General features: G+C 40.3%; 1 protein-coding gene across 1 annotated transcript in view; it reads left to right on the forward strand.

The window, feature by feature from the left end:
• The window catches only part of KPNA3 (karyopherin subunit alpha 3), a 39,549-nt gene that overhangs the window by 15,805 nt on the left and 4,731 nt on the right, over nucleotides 1–19,013 (forward strand). The window contains exons 10-12 of the mRNA XM_004714052.2: nucleotides 5,149–5,280; nucleotides 10,915–11,043; nucleotides 18,837–18,941. Of these exons, the coding sequence (XP_004714109.1) occupies nucleotides 5,149–5,280; nucleotides 10,915–11,043; nucleotides 18,837–18,941 (366 nt within the window). The remainder of the gene's footprint in view (nucleotides 1–5,148; nucleotides 5,281–10,914; nucleotides 11,044–18,836; nucleotides 18,942–19,013) is intronic.

Below are 19,013 nucleotides of genomic sequence, written 5' to 3' on the forward strand. Positions count from 1 at the left end.
TCTGGGCTTCTTCCCTCTCCATATGAAGTTGTTAATCAGTTTTTCCATTTCTTTGAAGAAAGATGAGGGTAATTGTATCGGGATTGCATTAAATTTATATAGTGCCTTGGGCAGAACTGACATCTTTACTATATTGAGTCTTCCAGTTCACGAGCATGGGATATACTTCCATTTGTTGAGGTCACTCTTGGTTTCTTGTAATAGTGTTCTGTAGTTTTCCTCATATACATCTTTTGTTCTTTTAGTCAGGTATATCCCTAGATATTTCAATTTGTGCTTGGCTATTGTGAAGGTTACTACCTTTTTGGTCTCCTCTTCTGTGGTCTTATCTGATGTGTTTATCAGTCTGATAGACTTATGTGTGTTGATCTTGTATCCTGTCACTCTGCCATACTCTATTGCTTCCAGTACTCCGTTTGTGGAGCTTTGGGGATTTTTTCATATATAAAATCATATCATCTGCAAACAATGATAGTTTCACTTCATTCCCCAGGTGAATACCTTTGATGTCTTTTCTTGCCCTTATACTGTTAGCTAAAACCTCCCAGTATGATGTTAAATAAGAGTGAGGACAAGGGGCATCTTTGTCTGGTCTCCCTTTTCAGTGGATTATATTCGTCTTTTCTCCATTGACTACTACGTTGGCTGTTGGTTTTTCATATATAGCTCGTATTATCTTGAGGAATTTTCCTTCCACTTCTCCTTCTTCATTGTCTTAAACCATAATAGGTGTTGGATGTTGTTGAATGCTTTTTCTGCATCTATCGATACTATCATGTGGTTCTTATAGTTTTTCATGTCAATGTGGTGATTGATACTTATGGTCTTTTGTATGTTGAACCATCCGTGCATCCCTGGTATAAATCCCACATGGTCATGGTGAATTATTTATTTTATATACTTTTATGTTCTATTGGCCAGAATTTTGTTAACGATTTTTGCATCAATGTTTATTAGGGATATTGGTCTGTAGTTCTCGATTCTTGTGAGATCCCTGCCTGGTTTTGGTATCTGAGTTATTTATACTAGCTTCATAGAAGGAGTTCGGGAGTTTGCCATCTTTTTTTATGTTCTGTAAGAGTTTGTGTAGGATTGGTGTCAGTTCTTCCCTGAATGCTTGGTAGAATTCTCCATCTGGTCCAGGGGATTTTTTTTATTGGTAATCCTTTGATAATCTTGTCTATTTCTTTCATTGCTATGGATCTGTTGAGATTCTTGACAACCGTTGGAGATATTCTAGGCAGGGATTTTTTCCAAGAATTTGTCCATGTCTTCCAAGTTGTTGAATTCATTGGAGTACAGTCCTTTGTAGTACTGTAAATTATCCTTTTGATTTCATTAGAGTCTGTTGTAATGTCCCCTCTTTCATCCCTCATCCTTGCTATTGAAATTTTTTCCTTCTTCTCATTGCTTAGGGTTTACCAGCGGTCTGTCAATTCTGTTTATCCTTTCAAAGAACCAGCTTTTAGCAGCATTAATTTTTTCCCATGGTTTTCTTATTTTCCCTGTTCTGAATCTCAGCCCTGATTTTTTTTTCTTTTACTGTTAGTAGGATTTTCCTGTTGACTCTGCTCTAGTTGCTATTAATTTTGTGCCAGCTTATCAATCATGAGTCTCTCTTCCTTTTTCAGGTGTGCATGTTATTGCTATGAAACGTCCTCTAATAGCTGCCTTTGCTGTGTCCCATAAGTTTTGGTACGTCGTTTTCTCATTCTCATTGGTTTCCAGAAATTTCTTAATTTCATCTCTGATCTGGGGCAGTACACAGTTTTGCAATAGGGGCAATGAGAGTTATCCATCTTCCAATTGTTTGCTCTCGTTTTCTTCATCTTCCTTTGTTGATTTCCAGCCGTATGGCACAGTGGTCAGAGAGGTCTGTATGGTATCAATGTGCTTAAATGTATGCAGATTCACCTTATGCCCCAGCATGTGGTCTATCTTCGAATATGTGTCATTTGGGCTTGTAAAGAATGTGATTTTTTTTGTATTTGGATGAAGATCTCTGTAAATATCTATCAGGTCAAATTGTGTAATTATAGTGTTTTGATCTCTATCCTCCTTGTTGAGTTTCTTTCCCTGTGAACTATCACAGAAAGCAGTGTATTGAAGTCATCTGGTATAATTGTTGAGGCTGCAATTTCTTTTTTCATCTTTTGGAGCGTTTGGTTGATGTATTCAGTGGGTCCCTCGTTTGGGGAATATATGTTTAAAATGCTTAATGGTTCTTTGTATACAGTTCCCTCGAACATTATATAGCGTCCTTCCTTAGCTCTTTTTATGGTTGCCCTTTGAGGTCGATTTTATCTGACATTAGGATTGCAACCCTTGCTTTTTTTGAATTGCTGTGTGCTTGGTATGTTTTTCTCCAGCCTTTGATTCTCAGCCTAATTTTGTCTGTAGTCTTGAAATATGTCTCCTGTAGGCAGCACATTGATGGGTTGTGTTTTCTAAGCCAGTCTACTAGCCTCAGTCTCCTAATGCTTGAGTTCAGTCCTTTGATATTCAGGGTTAATATCTCCATCTGAGGACTCTGTGATGTCATATACCTTTTGTGTTGGGTGCTTTCCTACCTCCCTTTCTTAGTGTGTTGTGCATGTGTGTGTCTTTGTGTGTCTGTCTGTGTGTTCATTCTAGATATCTTTCCATCTTTAAGCCAATGCTATCTTGGGGTCTGTTTTCTCTTTGTTGCCCTCTGGGTGGGGTTGTTCTATGTGGTGGTCTCTTATTTATGCTTGGTGAGTGCTGTTCTTCTGTCCATACTGGTTCGGCAGGGAACTTTTCTAAGGCTGGATTTCTTCTAATGTATTCTTTGAGGTTTTCTTTGTCTGGGAAGACTCACTTCTACATCTATCTTGATCGATAATTTGGCTTGGTATTCTTTGGTTTGCATTGTTTTCCTTCAATTTTTGGAATATGTTACTTCTCTCTCTCCTCTTCTTCATAGCGTCTGGTGTTAGCTCTGAGTATATTCTTATTTGGGAACCTTTATATGTGATTGTTTGTTTTTCCCAAGCTGCTCTCATGATTTTCTCCTTTTCCTTAAAGTTGGATAGTTCAACTATTACATGCCTTGGTGACTTCTTCTTGGGATTCCATCTAGCTGGTGTTCTTTCAGCTTCCGTAATGGTTTCCTGGTTTACATTCATTAAGCTGTATAACTTTTCCTCCAGGAATTCTCTCACAATTGTTGCAGATGACTTCTTTGTTGTGTCTTCCTCCAGTAATCCAATAATTCTAATGTTGTTCTTCTTAGTATCAGACATAGCTCTTAGGTTTTCTTCAGCTTCTTTGATGATCTTACTGGATTTTTGTTTGTGTTTGTTAAAGTCTGCTTGGCTGTCCTTCAGGTGACTGGTGCGGTTCTCTGCTTCCTCTAGTTGATTCTCGACGGCAAGTTTGATGGACCTCAGGGGTCACTGCGTTGTTGTGGACCCACGAGGATGGTGCTGCACTGGGTGATTTTCCAACAAGCTGTGATGATGTAGCCTATCTTAACTTAGGGCACTGCAGTGTGCTTGTGGGGGTTCCCTCTGCACTGGGAGTGCCACAGAAGGTTGGTTGGTTGCCTGCTTTGGTTTAGAGCATCGCACGTGATGGGCGGTATTTCCCTGGTCATATTGATCACTACGGAGGTTGGGCAAAAGTTCCCGCAGTAGCATGGAACGTTGGCAAGTGTTGGCCGAGCTGCCTTTGGTTGTGAGGCACTATGACAGGCGGGAGGAAATTCCCTCAGTCATGTGAGACCACAGAGGACAAATTGGAGCTCCCCCAGCCATGCAGGCAGGATTTTTCCTGATGAATGTTTGTGGGATTTCCTCAGCGAAGTGTTAAGCACTGCAGAGGCTGGTCGGATGGAATTTCCACAGGAAGAAGTTGGGCAGGATAGCCCTGGTGGAGGGTGGGTGTGTTTTCCCAAGTCTCAGGTTATGGTGAAGAAGATGGAGCTCTCCCAGCTGGTTGCAGGGCAGAATTAAATGCTCTAGGCTAAGGGAAGTTGTCTGGAGGTTGGCAGTGGCGTCTGAGAGAAAAACGAAGAGAAAAAGAAAATAAAGATAGAAAAAAAGCCTGCTGAGACTGTGAGGGAGTAGACAGACTAGAGGGAAACAAAATTAACAATATAACTGAGCCCCAATTCCTGACTGTAGGCTAGAGGGATTTAATTCCTGCCTCGAGGTGGTGGCAAGCTGACTGTGTTCAGTTCACGCCCCTGCACTGGCTCCAAGTGGTCCTGGCTCCAGCCAACAAAGTGGTGGGTCTAAGGTCAAACCCAAGTCAGCTTCTGTGGTAAGCCAAAAGCCCCCAGTCCCTCAAAACCTAGTGGATCTGTTCTTACTTGTCTTTATGAAGCTCCTCCTGTGACCCGGCAGTATGGAATTTCCCTCTTAGTAACTGTGCTGTGCTGATTTCTGGGGTGTCCCTGTGGTATTTGTTACTCGGTCACCATCTTCCTGGAAGTTCTCCATAGATTATCTTTTTGTCTTCTAACAAGGAGCCCTGCTGGCACCATGGTTCCGTGATGACCACTAACTGAGTTCATGAGCAGCTATGCAAGGGGAAGTGCTGGAAATTTGCTGCTATAAAGACTGCAGCCTAGGGAGTCCTAGCGCTTCTTCTCTGTCATGTGAGATCACTCTGAGTTGGATTCAGCTTTATGGCACCAAACAACAGCAGACTTGAAGCCCTAGCCTTGTTCTGTGTATCATAAATGTGCATATCGTCCATCGGGTTATTAGTTATTAAATTTGTGAGGTACAGAGAATTACTTTTCTGCTTGATTTTATATACTTATTTGTATCATCTTAATGGGGGATTTTACAGCTCTTATACTAATCCATACATCAGTTGTATCGATCACATTTGAGCATGTTGCCATCCTCATTGTTAATCTGCTTGATTTAAAATTCTCCTTTCAGGTATATGTATGCTAAGGATGGGGGAGACATTATTACAGACTATTGTGTTTCGTTTTTTTGAAGAGTAGTCTGAGGGAAGCATTTAGAGCAAGGCACCAAGTATTTTATCAGGGAAGCAGATGTTTTTGCCACAAAGTTAAAACATAAAACTTGGGTACTTCTCTTCGTTACCCTTAAGCTCTATTCTATATTATAAATATAAATATGTAACATGGCTATTCTTTACCATTTTTAGATTCTTGTAGATACTGTTTGGGCGCTGTCTTACCTGACAGATGGAGGTAATGAGCAGATACAGATGGTTATTGATTCAGGAGTTGTGCCATTTCTTGTGCCCTTACTGAGCCACCAGGAGGTAAAAGTACAAGTAAGTATTTAAAACTTTATCCTACTTAGATATACTCAAGTTTGCTATAACCAGTTAACTTGCATGGCCACGCGTCAATGTGTCTGTAGGTGCATAGCCTCCAAATTGCTCTTCTTAGTCCCTTGAACATCATTTTGTTGATTTCTAGTCTTTATCTTACCCGTATTTCTAGCTGAGTTTCAGACCCGTGTGGCTAATTGTTTTGGACCTCTTAGATATAGCCTCAGAACTCCTTCAAGCATTCCGCTCTCATTTCAACCTTCTGAAATGGTGTGTCACCATCGCTCACGACCCTGCTCCTTTTCCTATGTGCCCTTTCATTGTGGTCCCAGCTAGAAGCATCGAGCCCTCCTTTTGCTTCCTTTCTGGGCAAGACCCTTCCAGCTCTTACTTCTATATCGCTTTTTAATCCAAACCAGTAATTTAGGGCAAGACTTAATGGTTTTTCTCTATATAATTTCAGTAATCTCCTAATTGCCCTTCTCACTTTGGTGTCCCTCCCACTCTAATTTGGGTCAGTGGGTGATAGATAAGGTTTATCCCACTTCTGCCAAAATAACTTTCTAAATGGAACTGCATGCCCACTCTTGGCCTGTATGAAAATGTTTTAGTGCTTTCCATATCCCAATTCCAGATTTTTTTTATCATCTGGTCGCATCCTAACTCTGAAACTTTGCTACCTGCCCCTTCCTTTTAAGAATTATATCTCAATAATACATATTAATGTTCTTAGCAAAGAGTCCCGTCGTCCATCTGTGTCTCCCTACACACACAAAAAAATGTTTAAGTTATGCCTAGAATGCTTCCCCTATCATTTTACATGAGAGATAACTTTAGGATTTGACAATATTTCTCCTGAGAAACTTTCTCCAGAAGAGAAAGTGCTGTTCTTTCAATTTTCGGAATAGCACTTCTATTTTTGTAATTTCTATTTTATATATATATATATATATCAGTTTTTCAATTAACTATTATTGGGATTGCTAGTTTCTTATTATGGTGACTGGATTCAGCGTTTCACGAGAATCTTTTCATCTTTATTTCTGTGCCAAAATAGCACTTATCATCGTTGGATTCCCATAAATATTGATTGAATTATTATTTAATTTCAGTATACACAGTAGCCTACTATATTCTTAAAATCCTCTTTTAATACTTTACTATGAAAATTTTCAATCATATAAAAAATTTGAAAGAATAATATAATGAAACACCGTGTACCCTCACTCAGCATTAGAAATGATCAATGTTGTGTCATAATTTTATCATTTTCCTCTCCACCCTTTTTTAGTTATTTTTGTTGAACGTCTAAAATCAAACTCAATCAAATCTCTTTTCTGTTCCTAATTTTCTATTTTTTTGACCATATTATTATTTTTTCAAAATCATTTTGTTGGGAGCTTATACAGCTCTTAACACAATTCACATATTCATCCATTGTGTCAAGCACATTTGTACATTTGTTGCCATCATCATTTTCAAAACATTTTCTTGAGCCCTTGGTATCAGCTCCTCATATAATTTTCTATTCTACTTTCACTGCTTTATACTTGAATTTCAGGACTGCACACTGCCTATTATGAACTCTTCTCCAGCTCTCACTTAAGTTAAAAATATTGAGGGCAATGTAATGTGACTCTGCACATATACATTCACTTAAACGAGTGTATGCATGTCTTCTTGGGAGTACTCACTGCCTCGAGTCAATGTTGACTCATAGTGACCCTATTGGATACAATAGAACTGCTCCATGGGTTTTTGAGACTATAGCTGTGTGTGTGTGTGTGTGTGTACTCTATACTTTAATTTTTTTAAGATCATTTTATTGGGGGTTCTTACAGCTTTTATAACAATCCATACATAATTGTATCAAGCATATTTATACATATGTTGCCATTATTATTTTCTACACATTAGCATTCTGTTTGAGCCCTTGGTATCAGCTCCCCTTTTTACCCTTTCTTCCCCACACCTACCCTGCTGACCCCTTGATAAATTATAAATTATTATTATTTTCATATCTTACACTGACCGCTGTCTCCCCCAGCGGTTTCTTCCCCCCTCCTTTCCCCACCTCCCTATTACCCTCCTGGTATCGTTACTACCATTTCTGTTCCTGAAGGGTTTATTTGACCTGGATTCCATGTGTTATGAACTCTTATCTTTACCTGTGTACATGCTCTGGCCTAGCCTGTAGTGAAAGACAGGATTGGGGTCATGCTAGTGGGTGGTGAGGAAGCCTCAAGGAACCAGAGGAATGTTGTATGTTTCACCTGTGCTATACTTCACCCTGCTTGATTTATCCCTTCCTTGTAAGACCCTTCTGTGAGAGGATGTCCCAATTTCTACAGATGGATTTTGGGTCTCTTCTTCAACCCCCCTCATTCTCAAAAATATGTTTTGTTTGTTTGTTTGGGGTCTGCCGATGCCTGTTACCTGATCTGGTCAACACCTCATGATCGCACAGGCTGGTGTGCTGCTTTCTGTGGGGGCTGTTGCTTCTCTGCTAGATTGCTGCTTATTTCGTCTCAAGCCTTTAAGACCCCAGACACTGTTTCTTTGGATAGCTGGGCACCATCAGCTTTCTTCACATTTGCTTGTGTACCCTTTTTGTTTTCAGCGATTGTGCAGGGAGGGCGAGCATCACAGAATGCCAGGTTTTTAGAACCAAATGTTATTGTGTGAGGGAGGGCTTGAACAGAGGCCAAAGTTCGCCCACTTCCTCAGTGTATTGACATAGAAATATATGTACCTATGCCAATACCTCTATTTTTTTTAATTAGTATATTTACATAAGTGCACACCTGTGTTTATATCTCTGTTCGTAGCTTTGCTTCCTAGATCTTTCCTCTGTTTCCTTTTACCTTCCTCATTTCCCTGCATCAAGCGTGCCCTTCTTCTGCCTCTTAGTAATTCCTCTCAGCTAGACTGCTGTTGCTCCAACACCCCCAGCATCTCTGTGTCCTCCTCGTTGTTGGTTTTAATTCCCTGGTTGTTCCCCTGTGGATGGCATTGTTTACTCACCGCTCCCTTCCCCTGCCTCTTCTTCCCCTAACGTCCCTCTAGAACCTTCAGTCCCGTTGCTTTCTCCTCGGGCTTGCTTCCCATTTCTCTCTTATATAGGTAAACAAAACAACAATAACATAGACAATGTAAAAAGAAAACAAAAAATTGAATTAAAAGAGAAAAGAATAGAAAAATATATATGTAAAGAAAAATAATCATAACTAGCAAAAAGACCGAAAAAATACAGACAATTCCAGGTCTGTCCTTTGACCTCTTTATGGCTATCTCCACACTAGTCTTGGGGCATTCTGAGAACTGTCCCTCCTAGCCTGAAGTCTTATTTGGGGGGGCTACTCGGGGCCTTTGTGGCTTGGCTGTGATTCCGTTGTTGATCTGTTATGTTCCCTTCTTGGTTCACCCCACTGTAGGGGGTTCAGACTGGACTCACTCCCTGCCATGTGTCTCCAATATTGTTCTCTGTCGCAGGATGCTCCAGCAAGAGGTCACCATGTTTCAAGCTGTTGTCAGCTTGTGTTAAGAGATTGACTAGAGAAATAAATTCATAGACATTCATGAGTACAAGAAAAAGCTTTATATAAAAGAGCAATTGCATATTGAGAAAACATCCCAGCCCAGTCCAGATCAAGTCCATAAGTCAGATATTAGCCCTTATGTCCAATACCAATCTATAAATTCCTCTTCAGACTTACAAAACACATGCAATGACACCGAATGCAGAGAGATCACAGGCCAGTGGATTGAAAGTCTTGTGGATCCAGTGGCCGTGTAAGCATCTCAACGCTGGCAGGGGTCTCTAAGGTGGTGCCTCCAGCTCCAGGGCACTAATGTAGCTCCACGTGACTTGTCAGCAGGAATGTCTCCTAGGGAGGGAGGGAGTGTCCCGCCTCCCCTGAGCTGTTTATCTCCTTAGTAGCCCTTCCAAAGGAGGTCATCGAGCTGCGACCTGATTGACAGGCTAACCTCCACCTCTTCACTCATAAGTCTTAAATTGACAACACATTATGTAACTACCACATGGCCCTACAGTCTTCTCTGTGCCTTAGCAGATCCATGCAGAGACATTGTCCTCTGGGCTTGGTGTGCCAATATGGGGTCTAGACCTTCACTCTCTCTTTTTCATTCTTGATTTGCTTCCATGTGGACACGGCAGGCCAGCCGCTCTCCCCAAACTGTAGGTTCAATGTTGTCTTCTGTAGCACATACTTCTAGGGAGGGGGGTCAGTTTGAGTCTGACTGGGGCAGTCCCTGTAGCCCACTCAGTTTATGCCTTGCTCCGTGTGGTTACATTGCCCTCAAGCGAGACTGTAACTCTTTACAGGAGTAGAAAGTCCCATCTTTTTCTCCCCAGGAACAGCTGGGGTGGTTTCAAACTGTCTACCTTTTGGTTGGCAGACTGGTGAGTAACCACTACACCATCAAGGATCCCCTTTGGGGAGTAGAATGCCTTTATTCTGGCATTGTCTGTAGTGCCTTTTTTCATGTTATTTTATGGAATGGCAAAACATGGTACATGTTTTCGTTGTTGTTGCTTTTTTAACGTCCCTTGTGAAATTCCAAAAAAGTTATTACCTTGTATGGTGTCTTCTCCATTAATAAAGAAAACTATTTCCAGTCTGTAAAATCCCAAAGTAAAAATAATAAGAATGTGGGAGAGGGGGAAATGAGCTGATGCCAAGGGTTTAAATGGAGAGCAAATGTTTTGAGAATGATGAGGGCAATGAATGAACAAACGTGCTTTACACAATTGAAGTATGTATGGATTGTGATAAGAGTTGTATGAACCCCCAATAAATTGATTTTTTTTTAAATATAAGAACGTAACAAGGTTGATTCTTTCACTTTACAATGTATTTTATATTTATTTTAGAAATATTTTTGTCGCAAAACAATCCTCAAATTAAGTGACCTAATAGCGTGTAGCTACAGTGTAGCTAGGACTGTTTATTCAGTAAATATCTTATCAGGACGACTGTGTCCCAGGCATGGTGCTTTGTGATAAGATGCTCATTCAAAAGAGAAAGTGGTCTTTGTTCTTTCAGATCTCAAAGGTTGGGTAGAACAGTCAATAGATAAGTCAGTGTGCTGTGTCCATCCAGAGATAAGGTACTGAAGAATCACAGAAGGTCCCACAAGCTACCTACACCCAGCTCCTGTGACTCAGAGCCAGAGCCTTATCTGTGATTCCACGAGCAGAACAGAGTGATTTGAACGGCAATTAACTTATTTTCAGCCAGCATCTAAAGCCAGATAAAACACTGATAAGATGAAATGGTTTTTTGAGGAGATACAATTGTAGTAATTGATTGAAATACCTGTTGAAAATGAGCCTTTACATTTTTTTTGTTTTAATTTTTTTCACCCACTTTTTGGGGGCCCTTTTGTTACTGTCAGTTGCTTATATGGTTTTTAAAATATCTTCCACAAGTAACTTATTTAAAATTCAGAATTGCGCCAAGTTTTCCTTAATGCTTTGTATAAGGAGAAAATGAATGCTGCTTTTCCACCCTTATACATTTTTGCATTTTCTCTAGATAATGAAAAATAGAGAACCCATTTCATCTTACAAAAAACAATGAACTTACAGAAAACATTGTGTCCCCATCCTAGACTGCAGCACTCAGAGCAGTGGGCAACATAGTGACCGGCACTGATGAGCAGACCCAAGTGGTTCTCAACTGTGACGTCCTGTCACACTTCCCAAACCTCTTATCACACCCCAAAGAGAAGATAAACAAGGTAAGGCTCGCCAAGTCCTCCTCATGCTTTTACCTGCCCCCTTGTGTCTACTCTGCTTGCTTCACTGTGCGTCATTCTTCAAAACCAGTGCAGACTGAGATGACAGTTACTGCAAGTCACGTCTGCAATCGTTTGGGGTGTTTCGAGGTGCAAAGTGCTTCCTTTGTCATCACAGAGTGAAAAATGTCTTGTCTTTTGTATTATTACTTAAATAGACCTAATAATGCCAACAGTCAGTAAATGATAGCCACTAAGTCAAAGTATAAGGAGCCCTGGTGGCGTAATGTATCTGCAAGTTGGGCTGCTAACTACAAGGTCAGCAGTTCAAATCCACCAGCTGGTATGTGGGAGAAAGGTGAAGCTTTCTGCTGCTACAAAGATCTGAGACCTTAAGGGGCAGTTCTACTATGCCTCATAGGGTTGGTATGAGTCACAATTGACTCAACTTGACAGTGAGTTTGGTTTATGGTGAGGTCAAAGTGCATACAAAATCCACCACTTAAATGACTAGTGTCTTTAATAAACAAATAGGCATAAAGGTGTCAGATTAAGATACAAGAGTACAATAGAATATATTTTAAAGTAATTAGCTCAACTGGGGGGAAACATTTGCACACAAAGGGATAGATCTTCAGATAGAAGAGTTCTGTGTATTTTTTGTCCGAGAAGCAGAAGGGACAACTACCCTGTTTCCCCGAAAATAAGACAGTGTCTTATATTAATTTTTGCTCCCAAAGATGCGCTAGGTCTTATTTTCAGGAGATGTCTTATTTTTCCATGAAGAATATGGTACACATTTATTGTTTATTGTTTTATTAAAAGAGACCTCGTACTTCCTAGCTGCTCTGGCTGCACTGTAGCCAACAGTGAGCTGCGTTGGCGGCGCCTGCCGCTACGGTCCGGAGTCCAGAGTTCGGGTAGCTTCAGGGGGCCTTATTTTCGGGGAGGTCTTATTTTCATGGGGATGCCTTCTATTTCAGCGAGAGGCAAAACTGTAAGTAGGTCTTATTTTCGGGGGATGTCTTACTTTCGGGGAAACGGTAAGTTACTCGGTGCTAAAAAAAAAATTAAGAAAATAATGTTTTGTCCAAAAGAATTACTACAACATCACAGAAGCTTTTATTTAGCAAAAATATGAAAATGTAAAGCCATTGTTCCTCAACATATTCTCCATCTGGATCTGTACGCTTCTAAAGGGAGTGCTTCCAACTTTTTAACCCTTCCCCAAAGAATTCTGCATTTGTAGTTGTCGTTAGGTGCTGGTCAGTCGGTCCTGACTCAAAGCGGCTCTGTGTACACCAGATTGCCTGGTCCTGCACCGTCCTCACAATTTTTGTTATGTTTAAGTTTGTTGTTAGAACCACTGTGTCAACCCATCTTGTCAAGAGCCTTCCTCTTTTTTTGGTGCCCCTCTACTTTTACCAGGCATGATGTCCTTCTCCAGGGGCTGGTCTTCCCTGACAGCGTGTCCAAAGCATGTAAGATGAAGTCTTGCCTCTAAGGAGCATCAACTATTCTTTCAGATTTTCTCTGTGCTTTTGGCAGTCCGTGGTACTATCAATATTCTTTGCCAGCACTACAATTCAAATGCATTGATTCTTCTCTGGTCTTCCTTACTCAGTGTTCAGCTTTAACGTACCTGTGAGGTGACTGAAAGTACCATGGGTTGGAGTCATTTTCGATTTATAACATATCAATGGACAGGTTAGGCATCCTCAAGAGACTCAAACCCTGTTTCTGTCAAATGTTCTCTGAGTTTGAGGAACAAAAAAGAGCCCAAAGGGGCAAGATGAGAGCTGTACGTAGAGGGGGTCAAGCTTCCCAACAGAACTCCCAGAGGACAGCCCTGCTGCCCTCAAGAATGAGGCAAAGGCCCTGCCATGACCTCAGTGCAACTTTCCCAGCCCTTTTCTCCTAAGACAGTTTCTATTTTCTTAAAATTCCCATTGCGATTACTTTCTTTGGAATTGCAAAAACAGTCACCATTATCTTAGGAGCTCACCTCTCTCTGCCTTGAATTTAATTGGCCAGTAGATAGATCCTTAGAAGCCACAAGTTTTGATTAGATCTTTTTTTTTTTTTTTGGAAGACACCTTAATGACACAACAGATATATAACTGAGAGAACTTGTCTTCAATCATTCATTCATTACAAACACCTATTTGAACATGTTTTGTTTGGAATAAGCCTATACGTGTGTGAACTGGCTCCCTGGTGGTAATATTGTTTTACTAACAGTCCTATGGGACTAATAGAGTAGAAACTCTATTGTATAAATCATCTGATTTTCTGGCAGATTCTCCTAGCAGATTACTTTGGGGGAAAGCAATTTTCATTTAATTGTTCCCCCTATCCTTTGAAAAATACGTATCATACTCATCTCTTATTTAAAGTTCTCTTCGTGTCATTAGAATAAAGAGTAAATTCCTTTGTGTATAAAGGTTCTTCACGCTCTCTTCCCTACCTTTCCTGTCCAGCGTTCGCTCACGGTCTTTTCTCACACTCAGTATTTCAAATACTCCAAATACTCTAATTTAGTTATTTTACTTTGGTGTTTTATTGCTGTTATGTAGCATGGCAACTTTCATAAAAGTGGCGGTCAAATATTAGTTGAATACCTTTTATTTCCCTGAAATGCTATCATCCCCATTTCCAGCAAAATTCACCATTTCTGGATTTTGAGCTCACACTTAACCATAAGCTCTAACTGAAGGCAATCAATTCTTATGATATGGCCCTGATCGATACATGAAGGGGTCTATAAAGATATGGGTGCTATAGCAAAATGTGGTGAAGAAAACTTATGGTGCCCAGCTACTAGAAAGAATAGTCTCTGGGGTCTTAAAGCTTGTCTTAATACAAGCAGCCATCTCAGTGAGGTGTCAGATAAGCCCATACGGAAGGACACTAGCCTGGGTGATCCAAGGATTGTAAATAATAAAATCCAAGATCACAGGAGAGAGTTGTATTTGAGCTTAAATTCTGAGCACCTAGTTTGCAAAAGACAGTAAATGACAGTGAACCCCTAAATCCATTTGCAGAGTCCCCATGGGGATTAAGCCTCCATTGAATTTGTGGGGGGAAAGAGCCCCCAACAAATCATCACGGGTCCGGTAGGCACAATTGTACGGCAATAATAAGTAAAGATTATAGTAAAGTCACAGAGAACATAGAAGAGAGGTTGAAATAATGGAGTCAGGCACATTTCATGGTAGCATGCTCACGTCAGCTCCGCTTGGTGGTCCACGTGGAGAGAGCGCTCAGGGGCAAGAGCGACGTTCATTGCTAACCAAGGCTTATAACCACTTAGTGGGGCATGATTACAGGTAACCCGCACGTCACAGGAAGGGGCAGTACAATAAGCATACCCATCATAGGAAGGGGATGTACAATAGGCATAAGCGTGACAGGAAGGGGATGAGCTATGGGTGTGCACATAGGAAGGGGAGCGACTAGAGGTATACATGTGACAAGATGGGCGGACCCTAGATTCATGGTGGTGGCCTAACCTTGGTCACCCTTGGGTGGGCTTGACTTCCCTGGGCTCTCCTTCAGGGAAACAATCTACTACTGTCCTTATCAGGAGTAGGCCCTACTTGTGGTGGGATATAAACAGTGGTGTCTGCTTGCTCTAGGGAGAATAACCCCTGACCTACTTCTGTTGACCTCCAAGTGTGTAGTCATTTGCCACAGGTAGCAAGCAGCTAAGTTTGGGATATATTGGGGGATACAACTTGGGAGAAATCTTTCTGTTTCCCACATGAATTCCCTTGGACCAGGGTTGTGAATAGCCTCAGACAGAATGTATCAAAGTAAATTAATGCAGATGTAGTTAAATTTTACCATTTTACCCCTTTTGACCCATTTTAAATTTGTTCATGTTTTTATCGTTTTTCTGATTCTTTTAGATTGAGGTTTTCAGTGTTTTGCTATTGTTGGAGGTGACTTTTGTATAGTTTTCTGTATATGAAATCCATGATAGATAAATCTATAGAGACAGCAAAACGACTGAGTTTCTTAGGGTCGTGGCAGGGGAGATTGGCGGGACAATAGGTGGATGACTAATAATAATAATGGGTATAAGAATGATCTAAAAGAGATTGTGGTAATTGTACAAATGTTTTTGTCATATTTAAAACATTGAATTATGTGGTATGCGAATTATATGTCAATAAAATTTTAAAAATAGATTGTTTCCTCTTCTTTATCATAACTTTCACTGTGCCAGGGAGTTGATTCTGACTCCTAGTGACCCTATAGGACAGGGCAGAACTGCCCCTGTGGGTTTCTGAGGATATAACTCTTAATGGACGTCGAAAGCCTCGTCTTTCTCCCACGCACTGGCGAGTGATTTGGAACTGTTGACCTTGTGGTTAGCAGCCTAATGCATAACCACCACGCTACCAGGCACCTTACAGGCCATCAAAAATCCAGACGCTGCCATCAAGTCAATGCCAGCTCATGACGAGCCTACAGGACGTCGTAGAACTGCCCCTGTGAGTTTCCAAAGCTGTAACTCTGTAGGGTGTAGAAAGCTCCATGTTGTCACGCGGACCAGGCTGGTGGTTTCAGACTGCGACCTTGAAAATCATAGCCCAGTGCCTAACCGTTCTGCCTCCAGGGCTCCTTATGGCCATAAGGCCTTCGAATTCATCAATATCAGCTAACATCACCCACCTCACCCCACAGAGAGGCTGTTCAATCCATCGCATTGGAGGTGAGTTAATGAAACGTTTGACCAGTGGAGCCCATGAACGACGTTGTAAATGTCCATATGGCTCTGGGCAGGTAAAAAGGTTCTGTACCCCGCTCCTTACAGGCTGACCATGAGTTGGAATTTTGGTGGATTTTTTGAAAAGTTTTTTATTTTTTTGTCCCCCTGGACCTGCTGATACTACCACAGCCCAAGAAGCCCTTGACACTCTGTGCCTTCATTAGTAAATTTTTTGCTATCCAATTTATTTTGGAAGTGAAGGGATTGAGGGTTAATTCCTTTTATTTCCCCTTCCCTTTCTTTACCCCTCAGCCACTCTACAGGAGTGGGCTAGGACTGTTTTAGTTGATAGAGTTAGTCTACAACCCCTGCATTAAAGAAGCCTAAAACTTTAAAAATAAGGACCGTTCACTGCTGCTATCTGCACTGCTGGGCAATAGCAGTGTTTTCCCCCAAGACCCAGGCTTGTTCCGTGTGACGGGCCATCTGGTGAGATAGTGAGTTACAAGGTGCCCTGCTAACCTCACTGTCAGCGTTTTGAAACCACTGCTGGGGGAGGAAGGTGATGCGGCTTTCTACTCCTGTAAAAAGTTGCAGTCCCGGAAACCCACGGGGGCAGTTTTACCCTGCCCTGTTTATAGGTTGCTCTGTCAGAATCAACTCAATGGCGGTGAGGTTTCTTAGTTTATCATAACTTTATTTATATAATTGCTTGACTGTCATATTAAAATTGAAGTCCTATAGAACAGCAATCACATTTTATAGATAGGACTATTCAGATGAAGAGAGGAAACCTAGAAATTTTCAGACCCTATAATCTCATATTTTTACTAGAGAAAGTTAATAGTAGAGACGGTTTTTATAGATAAGTGTATTTATAGTTTGAAACAATTTAAATGTTAACATAAATACCTGCTTTAGTTAGCATAGATACCTACTTAGTTTCAGCTAATAGTTACTTTTTCAAACACTTTCACCTTGAGCATTTGTGTTCCTTGCATGGTTGTAACCACAATGAGTCCCTGGAGGGGGGCGAGGTAGGTGGGCTCCACATTCGTTTGAAATTTTCAAACCTTCAGATTATTTACATTTGGGTTAACACCCAGTGCTCCTAACACATAGTTGCCTGTTACTAACTTTTTACCACACCAGATGGCAAAATGAACTTACAGTTAGCTCTTTCAGTTGAGGAGGAGGAGGAGGAGGAAGATACACATTTGACACTAGAATTACTATAAATCTGGGGCGGGTTTGTTTTTTTCTTTTAAAATCATTTTATTGGGGGCTCATACACCTCTTATCCATCCATACATAATCTATGTGTCAAGCACATTTGTACATTTTTTCCCTCCATTCCCGCCAATAAATCTGTTTGTTTGGCTTTTTAATAAGTCTGTTTTAATCTTAGATTAGGTATGTCAGGTTTTTTTACAGTTGTAGAAATTTGGGAAAATACTGAGAGTAACAATGCCGTGAGGGTAGGAGAAAGGTGGAGGAAAAGGGTGGATAAAGCGGGGGAACTGATTGCAGTGATTGACGTACAACATCCCTCACCGCAGGGGCATGACACGTGGGTGAAGGGAGAAGAAAGAGCGTATGGTGTAAAATATGAAGAGAATTTATCAAGGGTTCAGGAGCGGGGTGGGATGGGGGGGTTGTAAAAAGAACTGATACCAAGGGCACAAGTAGAAAGAAAATATTTTGGAAATGATGATGGCAACATATGTACAAGTATGCTTGATACAATTGATGTATGGAATGTTATAAGAGCAGTAACAACCCCCCAAAAAATGATTTATTAAAATTTTAAAAATTGGGAAAAATGCAAACAAACCTATTACAGCTATAGTACTATTTGTTAATTCATAGTTCTTATAGTTAATAGTAGCAAGTTACTTATACTCTAACTTTTATTTATGGAATACTTCAGTATATTTACCTTTAGATCCTTGAACTAATTGGAAGAAAAGTTACATCTTAGGTAATTTGATATTTTCCTCTATGATTGAAGTAAATATTGGAATAGTTTGTACACCCAGAATAACATGTAATTGTGTTTCTACTATGTAATTAAAGTTAAAAGTTTATGGAAAATCGAATTTAATAATTTCCCCACAAATTTTTAAAAGCTAGGTTTTACAAGAAATACATATACCAGAATTTCAGAACTATTCATAATAGGCAAAACATGGAGATGTACAACATGTCTGCCAGCCACTGAATGGATAAACAATGCCACTCTACAACATATAGTGAGATATTACAGAGCCAAGAGAAATGAAGTGCCAATACATGCTAATAATATGAGTGAATCGTGAAAATGTGCTGAGTGAAATAAGTCAGTCACCAAAGGATAATCCCACTCCCTGAAATTGGCACATCCATAGAGACTGAGGTTTATTAGTGGTCACTCGGGACCAGAGAGAGGGGGAGTGGGGGATGTTTGCTTAGAGGGCATTGAGTTTCTGTTAATGGTGGTGGGAATACGTTAGACATGATAGTGGTGATTATTACACAACACAGTAAACACGATCACTGTCAATGAATTGTAAAGGTGTTGAATTAGCAAATATTACATATATTTTTACTTGGAATTCCATTTATGACATTAGATGCTTGATTTCTGTGAAATCATTGAATGGCAGTATCTTAAAGGTAAATTTTAAAAATAATTGACTTTCATTAGAAGTGTTTTTTTCAAAGTAATAGAAAAGCCAGTCTTAACATTTATTTCTAGCCACCTGTCTTTTACAGGGAGCTAATGCATAGAAATGTCAACTCCATGAACAGGGAGTTTTATCAGTTTTGTTTACTGCTGTATCTCCAGTGCCTAGAATTGTTTCTAACATATTATGGGCATATATGTTGTTAAATGGAGAGATACTAGGTCAATGGGGCTCAAATATTATGAGTAGAAGTTGCCTTATACCTTTTAAAGTTAGAAAATTCTTCATAGCTGAATCACTTTTATGTGCATTTTCCATTCTGCATATGTAAAGTATGTTAAATTCAAAAATATAAAAGCATTGAAAATAAAAAGTATCCCAATAAAGGTGCCCTGTATTTTGTTCAATTACAGGAAGCAGTTTGGTTCCTTTCCAATATAACAGCAGGCAATCAGCAACAGGTTCAAGCAGTAATAGATGCTGGATTAATCCCCATGATTATTCATCAGCTTGCTAAGGTTAGTTATGAGTTCCTCGTGTTTATTAATGTACTAAAACTAACACTTGGGGTGAAAATTTTATTTTTTCCT

Source organism: Echinops telfairi, unplaced genomic scaffold (assembly GCF_000313985.2).
Source record: "Echinops telfairi isolate 266 unplaced genomic scaffold, ASM31398v2 ScPeMD7_24;HRSCAF=84, whole genome shotgun sequence".
In the NCBI taxonomy this organism is placed as follows: domain Eukaryota; kingdom Metazoa; phylum Chordata; class Mammalia; order Afrosoricida; family Tenrecidae; genus Echinops; species Echinops telfairi.